General features: G+C 43.1%; 1 protein-coding gene across 7 annotated transcripts in view; it reads right to left on the bottom strand.

Annotated features, from left to right (window-relative positions):
* The window catches only part of esrrb (estrogen-related receptor beta), a 45,000-nt gene that overhangs the window by 4,118 nt on the left and 16,054 nt on the right, over nucleotides 1–24,828 (bottom strand). For 6 of the 7 annotated variants that reach the window (XM_042389324.1, XM_042389323.1, XM_042389322.1 and 3 more), the window contains 4 exons: nucleotides 22,605–23,014; nucleotides 16,496–16,621; nucleotides 10,341–10,451; nucleotides 9,647–9,808 (listed from right to left, as the gene is read on the bottom strand). In XM_042389324.1, the coding sequence (XP_042245258.1) occupies nucleotides 9,647–9,808; nucleotides 10,341–10,451; nucleotides 16,496–16,621; nucleotides 22,605–23,001 (796 nt within the window). In that variant the 5' untranslated portion in view covers nucleotides 23,002–23,014. The remainder of the gene's footprint in view (nucleotides 1–9,646; nucleotides 9,809–10,340; nucleotides 10,452–16,495; nucleotides 16,622–22,604; nucleotides 23,015–24,828) is intronic. The other variant, XM_042389319.1, reaches the window with a different exon arrangement.

Below are 24,828 nucleotides of genomic sequence, written 5' to 3'. Positions count from 1 at the left end.
ATGAACTGTGTAGCAGGAGGAGATGATGAGGGGACATACACACATACACACACACAGATACATGTGTCAACCAGGAAAAAACACGCGTACACATGCATATCACATGCTTACGTATATGTATGCACATAAATCCATACACATGAAAGAGAAAAAAAAAACACACACACACACACTCACATACACACACACACACACACAGAGCACAGGGGGTCACATGGATCAAGCCCAGCCTGAAGACCTGCTTAAACCCAGGGCTCCACTCTCCAACAGCAGCTGGATGGGCTGAAATTGGCTCGGGCGCATCAAACCACTGTCATTTCCTCTTCAACACTTCTATGTATGGTCAGAATAGAACATTAAAGGGGACATAATACACACATTTAAAGGTCTATATTTTTATTCTGTGGCTCTGCTGGAATATCTTTGCATGATTCACAGTTCAACTCCTCCTCCAACTCCTTATTTATCTAATACTGACCCTTTATACAGTCCCTCAGTTCAGCCTCTGGCTGAAACAGGCCATTTTAGCTCCTGTCTCTTTAGAGACTCCCTTGCCCCTCCTGAAGAGCCCACTCTGTTCCGATTGGCCAGCTGTTGGAAGCTGCCCCTCAGCAGACATCCGCAGGCTGCAGAGACTTCATCAACAAACTATGCAACAAACTATAGTAGTAGGATTTCACTACTTTTTTTCGTTCTTTACTCAAAATGTCAACTTATCAAATACATCCGTACATATTCGAGCCGGAATCCAATCTGAAATATGCGAGTAAACAATGCAAACAACACATGGAAAAACCTTAGCAACAACATTACCAACCAAGGCTATGGAACGGACTGCCATTTCTGGGCATGCACAACAATCTGATGTCAGCTCGTCAGAAAGATAGAAAAAGACGTCACAAATGAAGTGTTAAGAGTAGGCTGAAGCCTGGGCTTTTGACTTGCAGGCAGCATTTCTTCATACGTTAACCTCAAGTTTCACCTCAAGTTTTACCTCAAGTTTTGGAATTTTGACTATGTTTAGCATAGATATCTGAGATTATAACAGTATATATAACAGAAAAAAGCTTATGTCTCCTTTAAATATTACTAACTGCTAGATCCCCCAAAGATGAGCTGTGAGAAATTCAAACAAATTAAAAAGGATAAAGGCAAAAAGAGAAAGGAAGAGAGTGAGGAGCAGATAACCAGATAGCCATCTCATCCTTTTTTCCCTTCGTACTACCCTTCAGCTGTCAATAAACTGCATGAACCCCCACTACCCACCCTTTCCCCTCCATCTCCAACCTCCCCTTCCCTTCACTGCGTGCCTGCAGGCGGCCATTCTGACAGCATATTAGGCTCTTCAGCTCCGCCCCTGATTAATATGATTGCTTTTACAAGTTTGCTGTTGCCACGCTACCTGCCACTGCATGATTAAGAGGCGATAGATTACAGTATTGACCGGGGCACTCACCACACCTACGCCCAACGTTTTCTCTTAAATATAAATGATCCCTCTGGGGTGCAGTCACCAGCCTGATGTTTATCTCTTCCTGCCAGGACACCATGAACAAACGCGTACAGGCGGGCAGCTTGAGAAGAATAAGCGACATCATGAGAAAGCACGAGAGAAAGTGAAAAGGAAAAAGGACGGTGAAAGCTTGTGTGTGTGTGTGTGAGAGAGAGAGAGAGAGAGAGAGACAGGCAGAGAGAAAAGAAGAGCCAAGGAGAGTAGTACCTGAGTGTTCAATTTCCCTTATCGTGGTGATGACCACTGCAGGGGGAGAGCTGCAGGATACATTAATTAACAGATTGTGATCAGAATGTGAGGGCCTTCACATTTTGAAGGGGAATCAATAGTCAGTAGAATAGAGTGCTAACAGAAAGGTGGTAGTGCCTGGCTGGACTGGTCAGAGGTCTGAAGAGCGTTCAGCCCAAATTAGACCCAACAAAGCAAACTGCCGAAAGCACTCAAAACACTTGACTATTATCAGCGGAGGCAATAAGCCATATTTTGTAAAGGCCTGTACCATTACACATATCCAGACTGCATGTTAAAATCTTCTGTTGTGTTATTTCCTTGTCTGCATACATGGCCATTAAGTTGGGCAGAATGTGGACTGGCCGGAGGGAAATTGTCATGCAAGCATGGATGCAGTCTTGATTGCCGCATCAGGTTGGCATCACAATCACAGGCGAGGCTTTGTCTAGCCTTTTAATGCCAAGGAGGACTGAAGCGGAACTAAAGCACTGCTCCCAATGTGACAGCCCATGTGAAGGCCTTGTTCAGGGTTTGTTGGAGAGGGTTTAGAGTTGTTCTGATACAGCAGACACCTCTCAGCCATATGCACACACACAGCCCAGCAGCCTACAATTACCTTTGACGCTAAAAGTCCTTGAATTTAATCCAGTGTTGTGAGATGGAGAGGTGGTGTTTTTCTCCTGCACCATCCCCTCTCTTCAGGGCCTAAATTATCGCTCCAAATGGGATCTCGTGTCGTTGCCTCGCCTTTTTCCACTCAATTTAATCGAGTAATGAAGTGACTTCCCGACTCCGCAGGTCACACGGCGCTCCGGCCGCCGCACTCTGAAGGTGGCCCGGTTAAGTGCCGTCGGAGTGGGTGATTTCCTCTAATGAAATATCAATATTTACATCTTCATTTCCAGCCCACTGCCTTGGCGGGGTTTGACCAAACATGACACAATATTGACCAAATCAGAGAGGCCTGTCTGCGCACTTGAAGGGCCTTTTCCACTCCACTGCTGAGTGCACCGGCAGATTTCCATCTGAAAGTCTTTGTGGCAGGAATGTAGCGATAATAACAACGCAGAGTTTTTCTTTGTTCACTTTGACCTAAACATCCTGCTGATATAGAGACCATACATTTATGTTTTAAAGGGATTTTTCATTTTCACAATTACAAAATGTAAAATAGGTTTATCCTGTGTGACCATCACTAAAATTCAGTTCAATCTAGACACAGGTACAAAAATAAATTAAGGTGACAGAAAACAACACTACAGAGAAGCCCAGCTGACCACAAACTGCATCAGCACACCATAATTCATGGCTCAAAGGGTGAAAACAAGACCACTAAAGACCAACAACAGAAGCCAAAACCATCATCTCTCCCTTTATCTCTCCAAAAGCCCTCGGCTGCGGGCAGGAGGGGGCAGCCCAAACCCACAGACGGCTGCTTCAAACCTCTCGCAGAGATTAATCAGAGCACCGTTTCATCTGCCAGAGCACAGGACGGTCCAAAATGAAATGCTGGAGATTTCTGTTGAGCTGGAGTTCATATTCTATTAATTTATTATTGTTTCCCTCTCCCCGAGGGCCATTAGCGCGGGTAATAAAAAGAGATGTAATTACGAGGCACGGTGGCCCCCTCCAGCTGCAGCCCCCTCGTAACTCACCCTCAATCAGACAACAGAGCAGACAGAGGGAGGGAGAGAAAAGGGGAAAAAAATGCCGAGAGAGAGAGAGAGAGAGGGAGAGAAATGGAGGATAAAAGAGAGGAGAAGATATGGGCCAAAGAGGAGGGAGATAAGGAAGAGAGAAAGAGAGCAGCAGCAGGGAGCGAAAGGGGACCGAAGCACGGGGGGAAAAGGAAGAGGGAGATAGAAAGAGGAAAGAGAGTAATTCTGGCTGGACAGGGGCTGATCTATCATGGCCAGCTATCAGAAGGACAAGCAGGCCCTGAAGACTTCTGCCCAGCGGCAATCTCACCTCAGCCAAGTCAAGTGCTCTCTGGGCTCCAGTTGGAGTAAAACTGCCCCTAACAGGACCCCAGAGGTTCAGCACATCTTTTTTTATAACCTCAAACTGAGCTGAATGATCATACTGCCATAAGCTTATTCTATATCAAAGCTTTCTATTTTAGATGGTACATTAAAAAAGAGAACAAGGGGTAAAATGTATACACCTCTGATTTGTATAGATTCCTCTGATCTGGCAGAGTGACACACTATGGTGTAAGATGTATAACCAATACAGGAATGAAGGGCAATTTTGAACAGCTTCATAATGGTGTGTGTGTGTGCACAGGCTTGTTTGTGTGTGTATGTGTAACTTGCAGCTGCCGACCATGATTCTTCCTGAATTTACATGACAGCGTCAGGAGGACCCAATCAATAGCAGCTTGGTAATAAATTGCTGCACTTGACATAAATAATTTGACCTGAAGTCCAGTTACATGTACAACACAAACAGCTCACTGTGCTGCAAGCTTTCCCCGGACGCTGATTTGATGACACAAAGGCTGCTTTTATATTGGACAAAATCATGTCAATACAAACTAAATTGACTTGGTGAGAACGTGGCTGATGTCTGAAAATTAATCTTGGTTTTTTTTCTTTTTTTTTCAGCTCTATCGCTCACTTTCAGGAGAGTCGACTATCTGGTTTCTTTCGACGTGATAACCAGCCCATTATCCCATTGTAAGTAGCTGGGGAATGGATGATTTGACCAGTAGCCTGTGAATGTTATGAGGCTGAAGAACGTTAAATACAGTAATCCCCTTGTTTTAATCTGCACCCTTTGACCTCCTGACCCGAGCATGGCAGTCTTTAGCCCTCCCCAGGGTCCCACTGCCCATACTGACGTTACATATATCTGTTTAGCCCCAAAGACCAGGACGAATCAGCCTTTAATCATTGCCATAATTACACATAATTTATCCCCGCTGCAATCAAGCAACGTTGCTTAATGAGGGATGGCGCTCTGCTGACGATCACTTAAAGGCACATCAGCGTATAAGATTTTCCACAGGGCATTTTATATAAAATATGACAAATTCTACACAAATGCTACACTTTTATAATCTGGGAATTTCTACAGAGTCAACTTGGTGAAAACACGAACAGTTCACACACATGATTATGATGCTAAATGTACCTGCTCATGTGTCACAGTAGCTAAACAAAGCCCTCCCCCACCCTGCCTGGCAGATGTCCCCTTCCTGGCCCTGCATACTCCTGACTGCCTGTCTGCCTCTGATACGCCCCCATCTCAATCTCCCTGCAGCTTTTCCGCCTTCCACCAGCTCTCCTGCCTTGGTTCAGGCCTCAGCATCCACCTGATTGCTCAATCTATCTTTATCTCCTGTGTTGAAGCCTACGTCAGAGGGTAAATTGAATATACTAAGAGCTGTCTGTTGGTGTCTATATTTAATAAAGTGCACTGATGAGGTGCTGATTTATTGCCGGGCAGTATTCACACTCTATTACAAGGAGATTACGCAGCTTGAGTGGGATCAGGCTGGCAACACAGTAAGTAGATTTCACAATTTAATGGCAAAGAGAAAACAGGAGCCCGGAGGGGGCTGGAGGAGGGTGGGCTGATGGGTGGGTGGGTGATTATGGTGGAGGGCTGAGCTGACACAAACACGACAACATACAAGATTCGCGATCTCTTTTTAACATCGCTGCCTCCATGCTAACAACCAACACGGCAGGCTCCTGTCTGTCAAATGCGGAGCTGATGAGCTGGAATCCAATAAAGCACAGATGATGAATATTCCCAAAACACCAGTAATGAATAGAACATTGCAAACAAGGCCCTTTCATTAGATTAATCTGGTCTGAATCTAATACCAGAAATGAAATAACACATGAGGAGGATGTTAGAATCACAACAATCTATTTTCAAAAGCAATATTTAAAAAATCTAAATGAACTGAAAACATAAACATAAGCTCCATTGCTGTTCAAATATTTTACATTCTACAGGGAACATGCCAGAGCAAAAATATGTTTTATGGCGTAGAAGCAAAGCAGCAGCAGCAGCAGCAGCAGCAGAGTGTCAATGTTTGCTTGGCCCTTTAGCCTTCAGAGAATTCCCAGCTGAAAACACTCCGGCCTAGGAAGCTGGGATGGGAGCCGGCAAACACCAAACAACGTGCACCTCTTGTATAAGTAGCATGCATAGCAGTTTTTACATATGAACACATGACATTCCCACCGCGGGTGGGAAGGAATGTGGGGTGACATGGGGCTACAGGGGTCACACTAGTATCTCGTCACTCCTGAAGAAGGCAGCAATGTCAAGGTGGTAAACAGCTTTTGGTGTACTGAAGCTGTCAGTATGCTTCTCTTGGACAGAGTGAAATGCAGCTTTACGGGGTGCAAGGGGACCAGAGGGGTGGACAGTGGACTACTATGTGTGTCAAAGGTTGTTAGCACCTTAGGAGCAACAAGCCATCTGTCAGCATCCCCCTAACACTGCTCCTAATGACCCTGCCACCCTCAGGCAACAGCCGCGTTAGACTCTGCTTTGTGGTGCTATTTGGAGCAGTGACACTAGTGTCCAAAAGCTCCACAGTGATTATCAGTTAATCAAAGGCAGATTCAGAATGAGGGCAAGGCTGCAATCTGACTGGCAAACCTGTGAAATGGCTCTTGCGGTGTGACACCAGCCTTCGATATCTACTTCATTAAAATAAAGGTGACAAGTACACCTGATCTTATTGATAAATTGTGTTCTTATTTCTGTTTTTCTGTCATCTGAAATCACTGACAAACATCTGAAAAGCCCTTCAAGTACGTATACTGAACTGTCATGGTATGTTAAATAGAGCCGAGATGACAAAGTTGACATTGGACCCTGTAAGGCAAAGATACCATCTACACTAATGATACCGCTTTGATATCCTCCAATCGCCCTCCAATTAAAACTCAATTGGACCACTCTACTCCAAATTATGCCACTTTTGAAACGTGTTTTGAAACGTTAGCTGAGAATAGGGGAAATTAAAAATCAATTGGGAGAAGGTAAGTGCCAATTTTCGTGACATTTAAATTGTTACATTTGGACTTTAGTTATTGGCCCATCTGTCAATGGCCTAATCAATGTGCTCTACTTCATAATGAACTGTTAATCTTTTTAATTCTATTGCCTAAGGCCACAAAAATCTATCAGAATGCAATCAGCAGTTTCCCCCCTTTCCTTTCTTTTCCTGGAGCGCACAGAGGGAGAAATATGGTACGAACGGAGCATGGTAGGCTGCCCTGGGGTACCACTGGTGCATAGAGTGTTAGTGCATGGAGTCTCACTCAACCACTGAACCGTCTCTGATCAGGTTCAGCCATGTACAACTCAATTATGCAGCCATTTCATGGCCAGAGGACACCCACTGTCCTAATACAGACACCACCAAAGGGACAGACACAGACCATGCACTGAGCTGAAGTAGAAGTCTTTATTCTGTCAAATTATCTTTTTAATTTATAAAGAATGTGTGGGATTTTGAAATAAGGGTTAAAAAGTGAGCAAATATAAAACAGAGGCAAGTGTGAGTGTGTGTATTTATACAGAAGCAGATCAGAATAATCTACTTAAAGGCTGGCATCTTGCAGGTACTGCACATTGTTTAGCACAACCGTTCAGTTCCAGGTCTGACTACTACTACAACTGTTCTACTCTTAGTAGGAACAGAAAGCCTTACTGCCTCAGGTTTTGGGTTGACCCTCATACTACCAACATATTTAACATACAACTGGGGTCCCTGGGGACCCCAAGAATAAACTACTGTAAGAAACAACCATCGTAGCAAAATTATGTAATTAATGTCATCTGAAAAAACAGATTATTTTAGGAAAGTCACAGTTAATTTGCATATTGTGTAAAACCTAAATATATTTTTCTTTAATTGCAGCTTTTATCCCAAGTACAATCTTTCCACAAAGCCTTCAAGATGACTGACAGAGTTCCCCCCCCTCTATGTGATACTTTAAATTAGGACCCATGGCAAACATGAACTCAATAAATAGTTAATATAGTTAAAATAATAAATAGGACCCCAATACATTGGTATTTTTAAAAAGCATTAATTAAAATAGAAACAGAAAACAATGATATGAAGTCATTCAGGAACAAATTGATTGACAAAGTCTTGAAAATTTGGAATGACAGAATAAAGCACCTGTGAAATATGAGTAAAAGTATAACTCTGGGGTCTGCGGGTACCCAAGTCAGTAGGATTAAGGTTAAATGATCATTATCGACGCATTTGGAATGACAAGTTCTCTGCCGCAATCTGTGGGGCAAATCCCATTAACATTATGAATCTATCCACTGTACAATACGTGTTAGTATAATCTGATTAACATAAGGCTTCAACACTATGACACACAAAATCCTGGTTAGAGTGTACATTAACCACGCAACCACACACTAATCACACAATGATGATGCACTTGAGGATACAAGACAAAACCTTTAAAGCTTAGTGTATATTAAATGGTGTGTAAAGTGTGTGTGATTTACTGAGAAAATTTTCAAATTCTAGTCATAAACAGTAGACACAACATAAGTGTTAACCACACCTACTTCAGGTTACTTGGTGGCCTCAGATGACCTGTGAGATATTCTGTATTTTTTTCTCAATAAAATATAAATGACAGACACTGTAATGTATCCATATGCATGCGTCATAAGTGAGTGATGCCTCCACACCTGCACACTCTGTAGCCAGCAACCAGCACGGGAATGTTGCAGTTTTGTGCATGTCTGCGGTGCCAGTGCAATTTTTGGGTCACAATGATGAGAGTGTGTTATCGGGTCAGTCATGATCCAGTCCTGAGTAAGCTCCTTGGTTAAACTCTCAGTCTGCTGACCATGCAGGGCCCGTGAGGAGTGATCCAACAGTGAACAGTTTAGACGCGTAAGGGACAGGGGCTGAGGCCAGGGCCTGGGAGCATATCCACCTCTAATCTCCTTACTATCAGATCTGTACCTGATTAATACCTCTCCTTCTGAGAAGTACTCTAATACCTTTTCAGTACAAAATGCACCTGCCTGAGGTCAGCTGGAGTCCACTTTACTTTACTGAAAATAAACGAACCATCTAAATCTATGAAATGGGATTGAAATTTATCTTCTGAATTAACTGATATGACACCAAAGCATGCACATATATGTGTGTTTGTATATTTGAGAGAGAAGGCACAGATTGTGTGTGTGTGTGTGTGTGTGTGTGTGTGCGTCAGCGCGTGTTTGTGTATGTGAGAGTGGAGGCACAGAGTGTATGTGTGTGTCAGCGCTACATGCTGACAGCTCTGTGCCTGTCAAAGTTATGCTGATGAGAAGAAGAGGTTATGGAGGTGCCGCTGAGGGACACATTCATTTAGTTTGTTACCCCTCCATGCCTACAGCACTGTAATGTTATAGAGTTATGGGGGTCAAGCTCAAGATCAAGGAGAATCTGCCTTGGTTGCAAAAAAAGAGCGGCTAAACAATGTGTTCTCTGTCAAAATCAGAGGAAAACTCTTGAAGGAAGCAAAATCTCTGCTGACGTGAGGCGCTGTATCCTTAATTCAACAGCCTCTTATAACACCTCGTCTATCAGAATGTCTATGGGGCAAGGAAGAAACATGATTATGCCCATCAATAATTCAATGTGTGTGTGTGCTTGCGCTTTGTGCGTGTTCGTGTATGCACATGTCTGTCTGTGTGTGATATGATGTCTTGTTATACAATGTCTTGATTAATTATCTACATGTGTGTGCATGTTTATCTGTACGGAGTGTGTGTGTGAGACAGGAGACAGAGAAAGATAAATAAAAGGAGAAAAAAAAAGAAAAAAAGTGCTTTAAAATAAGACAGAGCAGTAAGGTTAAAAAGCAGAAGAGGAAGAAAAGGAATCAAAAATAATTTGTTTTATACCTGGGATGTGCTTGGCCCAGCCGATGATGACCACCAGCTCGCGGTCAGCCAGGTCGCACAGCGTGGTCAGAGCCTTGATGTCGCTCTCCGGCATGGTAGGGTCAGGCATGGCATAGATCTTCTCTGGCTCCGCCACCAACAGGTGAGACACTATCTTTGTGACTGAGGATAGAGGAGGAAGGAGGAGGATGTCAAAGCAAAGTAGAGGTCAAAGGTCATATCATAGGAAAGCTCAGCGAGGCGCAAAGATGCCCCGCATTGATAAACATTGTACATTGGTGCAAATTCTAACACGGTCCAATGGTGGTCACACTTTCACCGTTTCTTTCTCTTTCTCATTATGCAAACTAATGGATGGAGCCTGAATTTGTGTGAGTGAAATGAAGGCATTGAAAGCTCTTATCCCCACAGAATGCATGCAAGTGGAAAAATGTATGTGTGAAAATGTGAGACACTACTGTCCTCAAGCACTTCGTCGTTGTTTAATATCGGTCATATGCTCAGAGACTTATTATAATTCAGCTCTGACCAGAACAATTACCTGGCCTACATTTCTGACCAATGAACTCTCAACTGTCCAAACATGGGAGGGACAGGGGAACATGAGTCTGGCCTAGAATTTCGCCTTAGTTTTACCTGTTTGCTGGCCTGGCAGAGGAGGGAGACAATGGGCTAGTGATGGAGCAGTACTCACGAGGCTTTTTGGTGGGAGGGGGGAGCGTCAAGCCCAGGTACGGGTTGTTTTCTGTGTCCAACCTCCGCTTGTACTTCTGTCTGCCCCCTCGCACGCGGTCCAGACGAACCCCTGGGGGGAGAAACAACAGGAGAGACATGTTGAGATGAAGAGAATGTATCTTTTCTAGACCAGGTCTTAAAGGATACCAAATACATGAAATCTAACTAGGTCAAACAAAGTGCAAGGATACAAAAAAATCATAGATAAAATTACACATTAATAGAACATTACACTATCACAAAAATACAGATAAATATTCTGCAAAAGATCATGTGCAAAAGCATTAGTGTGAGTAACTGTACTGGTCTCTAGCTTGTATGTAAGCATAATAAAAGGACTGCATAGTAGCATGAAAGTGTGTCTGTGTAAGCATGCACGTCAGTGTGTCTCTGTGTGTGTGTGTGTGTGTGTGTGTGTGTGTGTGTGGATGTGTCAGAGCCGCGGCTGCCTTCCCATATGTGGTCCATGCCTGGCTGGTCTACTGTGACACAGCTGAGCCCAGAGCAGGTCTAAACATATGAATATTTAACGCAGGGTCAATGATCTCACAGACTGGCCCTCTAATTATTTAGCTTTTGGGGTGAGGCAGACTGCATACTAATTAGCTCCAGCTACATGCCTCTTTGCTTGCGTGTGTGTGAGTATATGTGTGAGCTCAGGTGTGTGCTCTTTGGGATCCGGAAAAAGGAACTTAACCAGCCTACAAGCAAAGACATAGTCCCATACACACTGTACAAAACATCCGCTGTCATACTGCAGATAGATAACTAGGTATTGCTTTCCCATAAAAGACCCTTATTTCACCCCTCTTTCACTTGAGTAGCACTGAGGCCTTATCACCCCCAGCCACACCTAGGGGGCCAGGTTCCACACTGATACTGTAAATGTCAAGCCGGCCTCATCATAACATAAGTTATTTATTATCTCATTATTTGATAAGAATGTTTCCATTTGGATGTCTTTTCTATTCTATTAATTTTCAACATAGTTAAAATATTTCATCTACGCTGTTCTATTTATTTGATACCACCGGGCAGGTATTTGGTTATTTAATGTAATTGTATGCAAACATTTATATCTTGCTTCCCCATATTTGGACCTGCGTGTCGCTGCTACCACACAGCCTAAATATCCCTGATATCTTAATCCTGTCAAGAAGGAGAATCCCTTCAATTTACCTGGTATGCATAATGTAACCCCCAAACAAATTTAATACTAAAGGGTGGATGAGAAAAGGCTCAATGAAATGCTTGTGGTGGAGGAGGAGTTAATTTGTCAGCCTCCTGCGTCCTCTGAGCGAACAACACCCGCAGCCAGAGCACTTCCTTGATGATTTCATCACTTTATAACAGGGAGGACAGTGTCAAACCTGTGCATTGTGTGGCCACTGCAAATGAGCCTAATACAATTTGCCCATCAGCAAGTGCTCTTGGAGAGGATGAGTTTGGATGTGTCCCATGCACGGTGATTGGAGGTCGCTCGGTGAATGGGGGAAGGAAAATCGGATGATGTAAGATAGAACCGGTGGCCTTCATTTAACAAAGAGGAATTCAATGATGGATTTATGCAAAATATCTTCTTGATTTTCACCACTTATCTTACATCGCCGTGGCCTCACTCCACCACGCTGAATGAATGGGGGGGTCCGGTAAACTGTATTATCATTTAACTGTAAAATAGAGATTTCTTCTACTTATATAAATTATTCGATTCCCTAGAAACACAAATCTGATTAGGATTGTCTTTCAATTTCCTGACACTGACAACCCACTAACCTAATTACCCCCAATTCCCAACAGAGCCTCATCCTTCCCAGCAAGCACCAGGGAATCATCTGATGGCAACCACCTATACTTTACATGCACGTACACACACACACATATACACAATGACAGTTTCACCTTTATGTGTATCAAATCAAGAAATAGATTTTTTTAGTGCAGATCTCGTCTGTGAAGGTGTCTTGAGAATAGTTTTCAAACATCCTCCACTCGCTGCTCAGATTGAAGTGTTTAACAACTTTCCAATTTGGCCGAGATGGCGCCATTTCTACTGTAGGTATAGAAAATTCCTCTCTTAGTTGAATGTGATGTCATCACTTTCTACAGTTTCTTCCGGCTCTCCCGATGAGCTCAGCCACTGCCAGGTGGCTGTGCTCCTACTCTCCATGATCCTCTCTGCCGGTTGAGTCATGTGGCTGTGTCAGCCAGTGTAAAGCCAGTGATGAAGGTAGATGGGTGCCTCTTTTAATTAGAACAGTCCTGGCCATAATTAACAGATGCTGACAGGAATTAAAGCTTGGCACTAACCTGTCTCATTTTACTGTCCAACAGGCCCAGACACAGGCAGAGAGGAAGAGAGCGTGATTAAGAGCAGCTAGACGGATTCATTCACTCATGATGTCAGGCTATGGACAGAACTTTATAGGGGCCTTTGTAAGGTTCATATGTCGGTTGGTGGCACTCAAAGCTTTAAGCGGTCTGACTCTGACCGCTGTGTTGTGCTCCCTCCAGAGTAAACAGTAGGTGTGTTATAAATGTGCGAAGAGAGTTGAGTACCACCTCATCCAAAGTCATCTCACTGTTTTATGGCCCACTACACCATGCAGCGGGGCTAGCAGCGGGTGAGCTCGGGTATCATCTCTTCAAAGCAGGGTGCTGGGGGATAGGGCTTTTGGCCAAGGCGGCTGGCATTTGTGCACGGATTAGCGCAGGCCTCCGGGTGGGGGCTGGGGCCAGCTGACTTAGGGCTCTTCTTTCTCTCCAAAAACAATAATAATCCCCTTCCGAACACACTCCTACAAAAGGGCCTGTCTTCACTCACTTTGTGTGGACGGCCATGGCAGGGGCCCTTATTTTGAGTCTCTCACCTGTTCTGGGTGTCTCTCCCTGGGGAAAGTGTCAGGATGTCTGGGATGGTTGGCAATGCCAAGGGGGGCTTAGGCGGACCCTATTTTAGCTGGGAAAATCAGAAGGCCACATGGCAAGGCATGGTGAACCTTGCCTTTCAAGGAAGCCGCCCCACTAAACTGCCGTCAGCACTATTTCAAAGGGCCCCTGTTGCCAGCTTTGCATGCTTGTAAGTGTGTTGCAGCATTTTTAATCACGAGTGGTGATGAGCGAGGGTAGCGGAAAAATTGTCACGCATTGCCCCCTCCCCATCTTTTGACCCCAGGGGCTGCCATACTGACACCCTCGTCACATACTCCATTTACAGGTTAGCTACAAAATCCCTGGTGAGCTGACATCCCTCCTCATACTGCTAATTGAAAACACTAAATGGTACTTACACTACAATTAAGATTGCTCTAAATTACAGTATTGTTAAAACTCAAAAGTGAGCTTTGCGGCGAAAGCAAAAGCTTCTTTACTACGTATTTTAAGCTTAACCATTACTACATCTTGGAGGCAGACAGTATTTGTCTTACATGTCTAGTATTTCAGGGACTATACATGTGAGTGTCGTGTGGTTTGTGTGTATGTTCTGTATGTTGTGTATGTGACGATGACGGGGCTATTGTGGGATGTGGTTGTTCTTTGCATGCCAGTCTGCTAAACAATGAGAGGTGTATTGTATATCAGCACAGACACTCTCTGCTCCTTTGTTCAGCAAATGTTCATGGCTGTCACCATGTTCTCTTACAATAAGACAAGATACTTTCGACCTTTACACACCAGCACCGCAAGGACAGTGGAACAAAAAAGGTATTGTCTTTGGTCAACGCTGCAGATGTGTAGATAAAAAAAATATGTTTTCTGCACTTGTGTATGTGTGCATCCGTGTATGTGGAGGCATCTGTGTGTGAGTGAGTGAGGGAGAAAGGAAGTCAGAGCAGAGATCAACTGCCACTGAATGATGTCAGTGTAATCTCTCAATAGTATCTTGTCTTGTCTCTTGCTCTAAGCTCTGATCCGTTTCCATTGATCAGAGGAAAAACCTGTTGCCCCTGACATTTGATTCTTCTATTGATCACTTCCTCCTTTATACAGTCAAGGGAAAGTACAGCGACTCAACTCAACACAGGGTTTAGGTAGGTCTCCTGTAATCAGACTGCTGATCTTCGAAGACCATTTTCCTTACACCTATTACTACACCTTGAGATATGAACTAGCTGACTGAAGCCTTAGTGTGACTGATATTATGTGGACTTTCCTTTTGAGAGTATGAATAAAAATGAAATCCAAATTGATTTCCTCAGAAGTTGTCTGATACTGTTATTATTTCAGAGACAGTGACAGATTTAAACTTCTGTTTCATCCTCAGACAGTTGGGGGGCAGTACTGTACTTTGTTGGAGCTGTAAAGTTATAATTAGGTGATTTTCCACTGAGACACAATGTGACCTTTCTGCAGTAATGAAAGTAAGTGGCAACCTGAGTCACATGAGCGGAGGCCATCTCCACACTCTGGGCCTGAGCATGGCGTTGAGCTGACGGCTTCATAGAGCTTACAGTGAACACTGACCATGTGTCTCTATTTCCATTTCGTCTTGGTGACCCTTTAAAGTGCCAGGCCTCAAAGCAAAGCTTACGCAAAAATGAATTTGACATCTCTCCGTTAATCGTGACAAATGTATTTAATGATTTTGACTGAGATAGATATCAGCTATTTGAGGGGGATCTACGACAACAACTGCGCAAGACTTCAGTCTGTGACAATAGTTGCAGGACGATGACAGCCGCTATGTGAAAGAGGAGGGTCATTTCTTATTCTGGTAATGTGCTGAATACACAGAAGTGTGCATTAGAACCTAGGGCTTAGCCGAAGTCTGCATATTTGAGTTTTACACTCTTTTTACTCTGACCTGACACTGGTCATTCATTTATAGCCACGACTACATATTTTTGTAGTCTCCTACTCTCCAAGATGATATATTGGCATAAATTTTTCATCAGATAGTAATGCGATTACTCTGTCTTTCTGGCACTGAGGCTTTATCTGGCTGCATGCAGTCCAGGGGATTCGGTTACTCTTTGGAGATCCATATGGGTTATGACTCTGGCTTCAGGTGGCGGCTGAATATATATGCATCTATAAATCCCACTCTTCAATGAATAATGGGAGGAATAATGTCGGAACATATATACTGCAGTTTGACAAAGAACTTAAAAGTGGAAGATTTTACAAAACTTCATTTATTAGGCCTTCTATCAGGCCAGGTATTCATAGCACTGTATAACCGTGAGGGACAATCATACTTTGCACAACATAAGTGATACCTGACACACACTCATCAGTGTTTGAGGAAAGCAAAATAAAATACAAAAAGAATAAAAAACAATAATATGTTTCAGAGTACCTCGGTTGCTCTCAGAGGAGGCTTGAATAAATATAACACCGCCACTACACCCCAAGCCACATATCTTTCATTATTCATTTGTCTGGCCTTTTTGGAGCAACCAACAAGTGAGAAAGAGAGAGAGAGAGGAAGAGAGAGGCAGGTGAGAATGCATCCACTAATGCATTGGGGTAAGGGAGAACGGATAGGTGCCTCCCCCAGAAGAGTGGCCAAGACTCAGGGTCTCAGCGGGCTCAGTGGGCAGGGAGGGGGGAGAAACCCAGCCAGACAAATCCATCGGAAGCATGTTTAATTGTCACTGAATTCCCTGCTGGCGTGACTTTAAAAAACCATCCACAGGAAGAGAGCTGAGATGTTCGGAAAACATTTAGTGGATCAATATGCCAGGGAGAGCTGAGACTGTGCCGAGTGTGTGCTCAGGGACCCGGCCTGAGCCTTTCCAGGCGGAATACTGTTACATTTCTATTACTCAGACGGCGGGATCAACCTATTCAGCATATTTCTGTCCCCAGCTCAACTGCACATTATTTACTGCTGTGTAGGTGGAGGGGGGTGGCAGGGGGGCTGGCAACTGTTGTCTAGGCCAGCCTGCATCTCTAACTCTGGGCTAGTAGAAGGCAAATACTGTGTTACTCATTGTTGAAGCCGTGTGGGATTCAGCGAAACAACTATCTTGTGATATTCCACTAGCAGCTGACCTATCAAATGAAGGGAAGTTGCTTTGTTTGTGTGAATGTTGTATGAAAGTTGTTGTATGAAAGGTGCAGTACTGTATGTGTATCTGTGGGTGCAAGAATAAATAAAAATGTTCTTACTCTTCTTACCTTCTTTGAGCATCCCCACTTTGAGGCATTTCATGAAGCGACAAGCCTGACATGATTTGCGTCTCCGTTTTGTGATCTCACACTCATTTGTAGCGGGACAGCTGTATTCTATGTTACCTGAGAAAAAGAATAAGAAGAACAGGTTAGCGCCAACAAACCCATAGTTACTCAAAGGCCAATACATTACCATCTGACTTTAACTGTTTGGAAATATTCAAATCTTGGGTACAATATGAAGTGGTTTCACTCTGCACTAAAAGAGAACCAATGGTAAATTGGGTGCTACTACTGCTGTAAGAAACACCAGTGCGTACTCTCTGCACTATTAGATGGTCTATAATAAATCATATTTTGCCATCTAGGCATGGGCACTTGTTAATCATACGGATTCCTATGGAATCCATTTGATGTGCGCAGGTGGCTCAGGTGTCCTCCAGCTAAAAGGTGCCTTCCAGCACTGGGGTCCAAAGAAGGGGAGACGCTAGGGTAAGAGGTAAGGGGTGGAGAAGGGGGGTGGAGGTAAAGCTACGATAGTCCTTCAGGACCCATCAGTAGACGCCACGCTGGTCCAACACTAAATTGGCCTCATTAATTCTGTGCATGTCCCCTCCGGGCCCCGGGCGCAGGCCATGTCCCCCTGCGCTCAGAGGGGCCTGCCACCGCCTCAATAGCAGGCTAGAGAGCCAGACACGCTGCCCCTGACCACTTTACATAATACTCCAGCAGACCCAAACCTGTTGTTACCACTGTTGCCATTGTTGACTATTTACATAGTGTACAGGCAAGAGGCCTTATGCATTATTCAACTGCAGCATCTGATTCCAGGACGGAGCAATGAAAAAGAGTTTCATTGCTACACAATATAAGAGCTGGTTCTGCTCTACTCTAACATTAGCGATAGAAAGGGCAGGATATGTGAGGCAATTCCTCCGCTTCTGTCTGATTCCCTACATTTTACTGTATTCAGGGGTTTTCAATAAAGGGTTTCGATATAATGGTTGCTTCAGCCTAGGAATTTGAATTATTCTCATGTTGAATGGGCTTTCAGCCTTAAAGCTTTTGACATTGGTATTTTTCTAAACTTTTCTTTTAACCTGAGATTTATGTCTTTGTCAGTATAGTACAAAAATAGATTGTTGAGTAATGAAAAAATCTAATTTAATCATCATAATTACCTCAAAATTTTTCCCTCATCCATTAAAATACATGTAAGAACATAATATGTGAATATGCTATCTCCTGAAACTACAAAATACACACATACAGTTCAGTATCTTTCCTTTATACAGCAAGTGTGTTAACGGAAAGACAATATCCACATATAAATACGTAGGATTGCATCCCAACATGCTGTAGCTGCTCCACAGCTCTGACCCTCACTCCATATTTCTGCACAGAGAAACAGAAAGCTGTGTAATATTCCACTGGCGTTCCTCCACTAGCCCTCCAACACCCTTTGACAACTTATGCAATTATGTTAACATTATTGGACAGATCAAGAGGAGGGTCCCAAGATGTTATAAATAATTAGAAATTCCTCCTTATATCTGGGTTAGAAATCATTATGCTAATTCTCCTCATCTCTTTGGGATTGGGGTAAATAAAGGTGTGAGGGAAGCGGCTGATGAGCTCTGATTGTCTTTCCTCTGTCTGTTTTCTCTGTTGTCATAGCAGAACCAGACCATAATAATCCTATCCATTTCCCATACGCTAGGAGGAGGCAATCAGTGCCACCCAGTGCTGGAATCAATTCATGGAGGTTTTCTTGGTTTGTGTTCCCATTATACACTAACCAATCAGCTATTTACTGGGACGTAAACCACTAAATTAATAAATAACGACATGGTTTTTATTTGCAAATATAAAAATTCTTTACTTCACACTTTATTTACATTGTATCTTCTAATATTCATTTCATATTATCATTCAAAAAAAACAGCAAACCACATGTGCATACTACACCATGGGTTTGCCTGCAAGACCGACGCGTCACAGTTGACCCTGTGTGTCCCTGAGGACACTTTGTTTTTTTGGGGGTATTTTTCTCTCTACCCCCTCCCTCCCCCTCCTCCCCCTTCCCTTTCTCAGGGGTGCCAGGGACACGTGCACAAACCACACCTGGCGGTTTACTAAGACAGTTAGCCCTTTGATATCACACACTCCTGAAACAAAAACAAACATACGCTCCCACATGTCTGTGCTACTGTGTCCACCTGTCCTGTCAAGCCCTCTGTGTGTCTGATGTTCTGTCAAAGGGGGCTTCTCCCAGCTCAATGAAGAGAGAGGGGTGGATTAACTAATTTCATCTCTATATTTGGTTTATATTTAGGAGAGGGACTGTTTCAGTATCAGTATACATACAGTAAGTCCCAATTCATAACATGTCTAATACCTCTTAGCTGATCTACAATGACAATAAGCTGTGGCCTCTCTTGGTTTATTGTTTTTATTAAGTCATACAGTAGACAGCAGTAAAAGGAGAAAAATACCCAAGATATGTTAATATTTTGGGAACAATCCATGATCCAAATGTAAACAAAAGGGTAGCTTGTGGAACATGCTATGACTCCCAAATTGCTTACTGGTATTTTATCATACATACCGACACCAGAGAAGAGCCACGTCTAAGTTTGAAATATCTGATAATGTTTTCCATCAGTAATGTGACTGGACACAGCAGTAACAATCCTATAATTTAAATTACAGTCGGTTAACAAATAATTTAAATTAAAATTTAACAAATGTAAACAATACAACAACTAACAGATTGGGTTTTTAATGTTATTGTTCAACAAATATGTTATTATAGATATTCAGATTTATGTATTGAACAGTTTTTGCACTTTTTTGTGAACAGAATAAACATTATAATGTAACTGCTGTAGTGAGTTGTGTTTTGTTTTGTTTTTTAGCTTTTTATATTTATGCATACGTAAGTATTTCTACTTGAATATAATTAAACTGACTGCTGAAGTAAAATAAAGTGAAATGAACATGACGCAACTGACGCAATGACTCTGAACAAGGTCGTGGGTATTGAAAACAGATGGATGAATGGATTTAAAAAATTATAGTCTTCCAATTTACTGTAAAAATGCAGTCCTTGAACAGTAGTTAAATAAAGTTACTGCTTTAAATGAGGATTTCTGGTTACAGTAGATTCAAATGTCGCATTGTATGGGACCCATTTATCAAATGCTTTACAACAACCTTGTCATTCATAAATGAGGTCCAGTGGTACTGGCTTTTAGAGAATAGTATGGAGGGTTTCACTTTCAGAAATGAAGCATACTGGCGGGAACCCCTTTAACCCGAGGGCCATGCTCGGGTATATCTGTCTTTAGAGAGGTTATGGTATGGTTACCAATAACATTACAGAGTGAAGGGAGAAGAAAAAGATTTCCCTCCTTCTTCTCTTGATAAGTATCTGTCTCAATCTATTTTATGGCTTTTCAGGACCCATGCCAGGGCACAGAGGGGAAAGTCAGGTCTTGTAAGTAAATTACAGTAAAATGGCAGGTATTTCTCATCAAAATCTAAACTGACTTTTACAGGCTTACTGTCAAGGTCTATTACTTCATATAAAAGAGGGCCACTGAGTTCAGTTGGTTTTCAAGCAATTTTACACTTGGGTTCAAAATGGGAAGAAAACACGATTCAATAAGAGATTTATGTTTTTGATTGGTGGGGCACGTGAGGTGCAGGGATAGGGGTATGATTAGGGAGCAATGAGAACAGGGGTATTTCTGCGATGGATGGAGATCCAGGTTGACATTAATTTGGGCCTGGTCTTGACTAATGTAACTATCTCCACGTAAGAGTTCAAGGGGCTTTTCGCTGGATGAATAGGTGACAGAAGATGGATTTTCCATCCACTTTTGTTGAAAAGGTAGGGGCATCAGCTGAAGAAGTGCAGGCCAGAGGGGAGAGTGAAGCGGATGCAAGGAAAACAAAGATTACTCAGAGAATAAATCTCTCAGTTGACTAAAATGATTTTAATTTTAAAAAACTAAAAGCCTATATTTTAATATCTTAAAAAATAAATAGTAATTATCTATGAAGAATTAGCTGTAGTATCACAAGGAAATACACAGTTACACAAGGTGAGCACAAGGTGATAAAGAAACTGTCATGTACATGGTTAACATTAACTTAGCATGTTGTTTGCCCGAAGTGCTATAGAACAATGTGATAAAGGACTGGAAAAGACAGCTCCTTTGTTTTCTTCTCATTAGAGAGGGCCGTCTCACACTTCACCCTTGACTGCCTCGTTATTCCTTTAATTAATAAGTTCTCATCAACGGCACCTTCTCATTCTTTCAAGGGCTCTACATCCCACTATTTACTGCCTCCATTTTCCTCCAGCAATCCTGCATGTGTTTCTTTTATCATTTCGGAGGGATTTCACCTCCCCCAAAAAGTCCCTGCGTTCTCCAGCCTTCTCTGCCTGGGACCCCTGTCTGATTATTATGCCATTAAGCCTCTCCTCCTCTCCTCTGAAAGAGCAGCAGGGTCCCTCTCCAATCTAAAGAAGTCCTGGGTTTTTTTCCCCTTCTTTCCCTGAAATTACCCGGCGACGCGTGCCTGAGTTTCTAATTGGCATGCCCGTCCCTGGAGACGGCCCCCTCCCTTCTTCCTAATGAAAAGCCTCGGCCTTAATTACACTTTCCAAACGCTGATTGTTATTGACAAAACTCCTGTGGCTCGGACAAACGACGGCAGATTAGCTCCATTACAGGCAGCCCTCCAAGAAGAGAAAGAGAGGGATTTCAAATCGACAATGCAAAGTGAGGGGGGAAAAAAGAGGAGCTTTCATTTTTTTTCTCCATGTACCTTCCTCTTAATTGTTTGGGCCATTGCTCCACTTAAGACGTCTCTTTCTTCCCCGATGCCTCTTTTCTGTTCCATTGTGTTGCCGTCAGTGTTCTTTTAGTGAGGGGACAAAAGCCCAGTTATGTTACTTGAGAGAAAATGTTCATCTTTTGTCAATAGACAGGATTGCTGATGGCAGCATGGGTAAACAGGAGGATTTGGCCTAATGCTTTTGTTTGCCTGCAAAAGGTACATAGACTGTCTAAAGCTGATAGGGCTGTAAGGTCCAAAATCAACACCCAGCATCAAGACAGACAGCCTGTTCTCCATATAATGCCTGCAATCATTTGTTGATGAACATTTACTGAAAGCAATGGATAAAAGATGTCAGACTCACTTATCTTTAATATCAAATTCCTATTTTTTCTTCTGTACCTAATCATTTCATTTCTCCATACCCGAACCCTTTGGCTCATTTTACCTATTTTATCTAGTTTTTCCCATTGCATGTATTCCACCACTAAGCCGACAGGGCTTAGACCTGGGCAGCTGTGCCTGTTGTGCAGATTTTTTTTCCAGGCTCAACAATATCTCCGTCTTCTTGATTAATCTGGAGCAAAGCGCACAGTTTCACAGTGGGGGGCCTTTCATTGCCTCTCTAATGAGAAGCTGTGATACATCATGCCTTGCAGATAGCCAATCGCACCGTGGTCTCCAGACACACATACACACACGCACACACACAAACACAAAACAGGATAGGAATAATAAAGCTTGTTCTCTGAGCCCCCCAAGACATCTGGGCAAACAGCCCCTACACTCCACCGAATCTGACCTCTGAGTGATGATGTCATGTCCACCTTACACCACCAACCATGACAGATGGTGTCATCATACTCAATAATATTCCTCAATATTCTTCTGGTGGAACTGTTTTCATTTTTTAAAGCCAGTAAAATCAGTTATTTAGGAATCAGTACATCAGTGAACACTGTGTTTGTTTTTAATTTGCTCCTATATAGTTGTACATTGATGGGATACTGTAAGCTTTATAAAATCAAAAGCAAAGGTTTTTATAGAGGTTGCTGGTCTCTAGAGGTTCCACACACTAGTGATTTTTTACGTAGTGAATCGCTAGGACTGAGTATGTTTCAGCGTTGTTGTGAGGCCAGATGCGCCTTGTATGGAGAGTATTTTTGTGTCTTGTGATGTGACAACATGAGATGAAATAACTTGTATAGAGTGTGTTCAAGTGTTTGTTGGGGGAAGGGTGAGAGGAGAAAAATACCTTGTATTGTCCTTTTAAAAAAGGCTTTGCAGGCCTCACAAGAGGCCACCCCATAGTGATACCCCGAGGCTATATCTCCACAGACCAGGCACAGCCTCTTGGGGAGGGAGTTCAACATGTATTCGCACTTTATGGACGAGTCCTCCATGATGGTGCTGGAGCAGTCGTCATAGCGCTTGCGGCAGGTGCCAGCACCGAGCCCACTCGGGGTGAACATAGGTGGAGAGTCCAGGCCGTTGGAGTGGCTGTTCATGGTGTTGACATAGCCACCACTGGCGTCTGAGTTGCCACTGGGGCTGTGGTGGCTGACCGTGTCAATGACCGAGGAGGGACTGGAAGGCTCCGTCTTGATGTAAGACCCACAACTGGAGGGTAGGTGCCGGTCATCAGCGGCCATTCTATTCAGCAGCCTGGAGGAGGTTTGGACATGGAAGGGGAGGGTTGATGGGAAAGGGAGGAAGAGAAGAGGAAGGTGATTTACAGAAGTTTTCAAAGGGCAGAAATAAATCAAATCAAATAGTGGAGTAACAGAAAAGTATTAACAGCAAAATATTTTATTGACATAGAGTACAATATATACTGATTATGTCACAATTCATGACAATTACAACACAAATTATATTTGCTCTAAACTAGATATTATGTTAAATTTTCTGGAGTTACTGAATTTAGATGAAGATGAGCCTTTACATACTGTGAATATTTGACTACACAGTTCAATTGCAAGAGTAGAAGAGTGCTTTTACAGTGAAAAAGATGTGTTTATTATGAAGATAAAATGCACAATTTCTACGTTTATCTGCTACTGATGTGTCTTTTTTCATAGTCTTTCCAATTTTCTGTTCTCTTCACCATTATGTGTCCTAACCTTAAGCCAGTGAACCAGAGGGAAGTGCTCATTAGCTACACACTACGGCAGCTGCAAAGAGCTTCATTGTACAAATACACAAATCACAACGCACATGTCCTCACACAGCTGCACGCACAAAACAAACATACAGACATAGAGAGAGAGAGAAAGGAAAGCGACAGAGAATGAGAGGGAAAGAAAGAGGGAGAGAAAGCACTCAAATAACTTAACACACAAGTGCGCACACACACACACACACACAGCACATCAAGTCGGGGGCATCTCCATAGTTTAGAGAGCAGAGTGGACCTTGGCTTGTCTCTTTGAGTCAGCAGTCAACCAAAAGGAAACATGATGGCAAGATATTGACTTTTTCACTGTCTGCCTAATAACTGTATTTTGGAGTACATGAAATCTGATGCTGTAACGTGTGCAGACTAAAGTGCAGCCTTTTGGCTGTGGCCACAAAATGCACTCTGAAGCCTTCCTTGCCAATATAAATCTATTTCAGTCCTGCTCTATAACCTTTAACTTGAAATTGCACTGGAAGAACAACGGGGGAAAAAACTTAGCCAGGACATGCTTAACTCATTTTTCTGTCAGCAAATAGAGTAAACCGAAGAGGTGGACTGGTAGAGGAGATGGATAACTCAATGTATCGGGGATGCTGTGTAGATTTAGTGACCTCTTAGGGTCAAGGCAAGGTCACACACTTACAATCACCCACCCCACCCCCTTTGCATTAGGTACCATGGAGGGGGTGAAAGGTCACCTGCACTTGCCTGCATTAACAAAATTGAGCCTTGCATGGCTTATGCAAATTCAGACACAGGGATTCTTAGTGAGTGGCAGCTAGGCAGCAGCAAAGTTGTGCCTTAGCACATTAGTCCCATTAGCATATTGCCAACTAATGGTAATGTTTACATATTTGACATGTCAGTTTACCATCAGCACTGGGAGAGGGGGATGTTCCCCACTGGGCTCTATCTGCCTGATTGGACGATAGCTGTCCGTCTCAGAGTGCTTCAGAGGAAACAGGAAACGAGAGGCCTCCGCTTTGTCCCCTATCGGTGGGCCGGACTGCCTCTTGTTCTCTGAGGCTGATTTAATTGTGAGGGTGGGTGACGGAGGGGTTCAGGCCCAGGGGTCAGTGGGTCAACCTTATTTTCTCACCCTGGCTTCCTGGGCCCGTGGAGATGGGGGTCAGCGTGTCAAATTAAATCTCATTCCCGGGTTTCCCTCCCTGCTGTCATGTATATTCATCGGAGCTCCAGGTGACTACCACTTCTGGAAATTCACAAAAAGGTTAACTGCTAAAATAAATAATAAAAAATGCCCCCTGTTAAAACCGTTGACCTTGTGGAATAAGCCCTT

Source organism: Thunnus maccoyii, chromosome 16 (genome assembly GCF_910596095.1).
Source record: "Thunnus maccoyii chromosome 16, fThuMac1.1, whole genome shotgun sequence".
NCBI classification, from domain to species: domain Eukaryota; kingdom Metazoa; phylum Chordata; class Actinopteri; order Scombriformes; family Scombridae; genus Thunnus; species Thunnus maccoyii.
The sequence above is the reverse complement of the archived record's forward strand: the minus strand, read 5'-3'. Positions and strand labels throughout refer to the sequence as shown.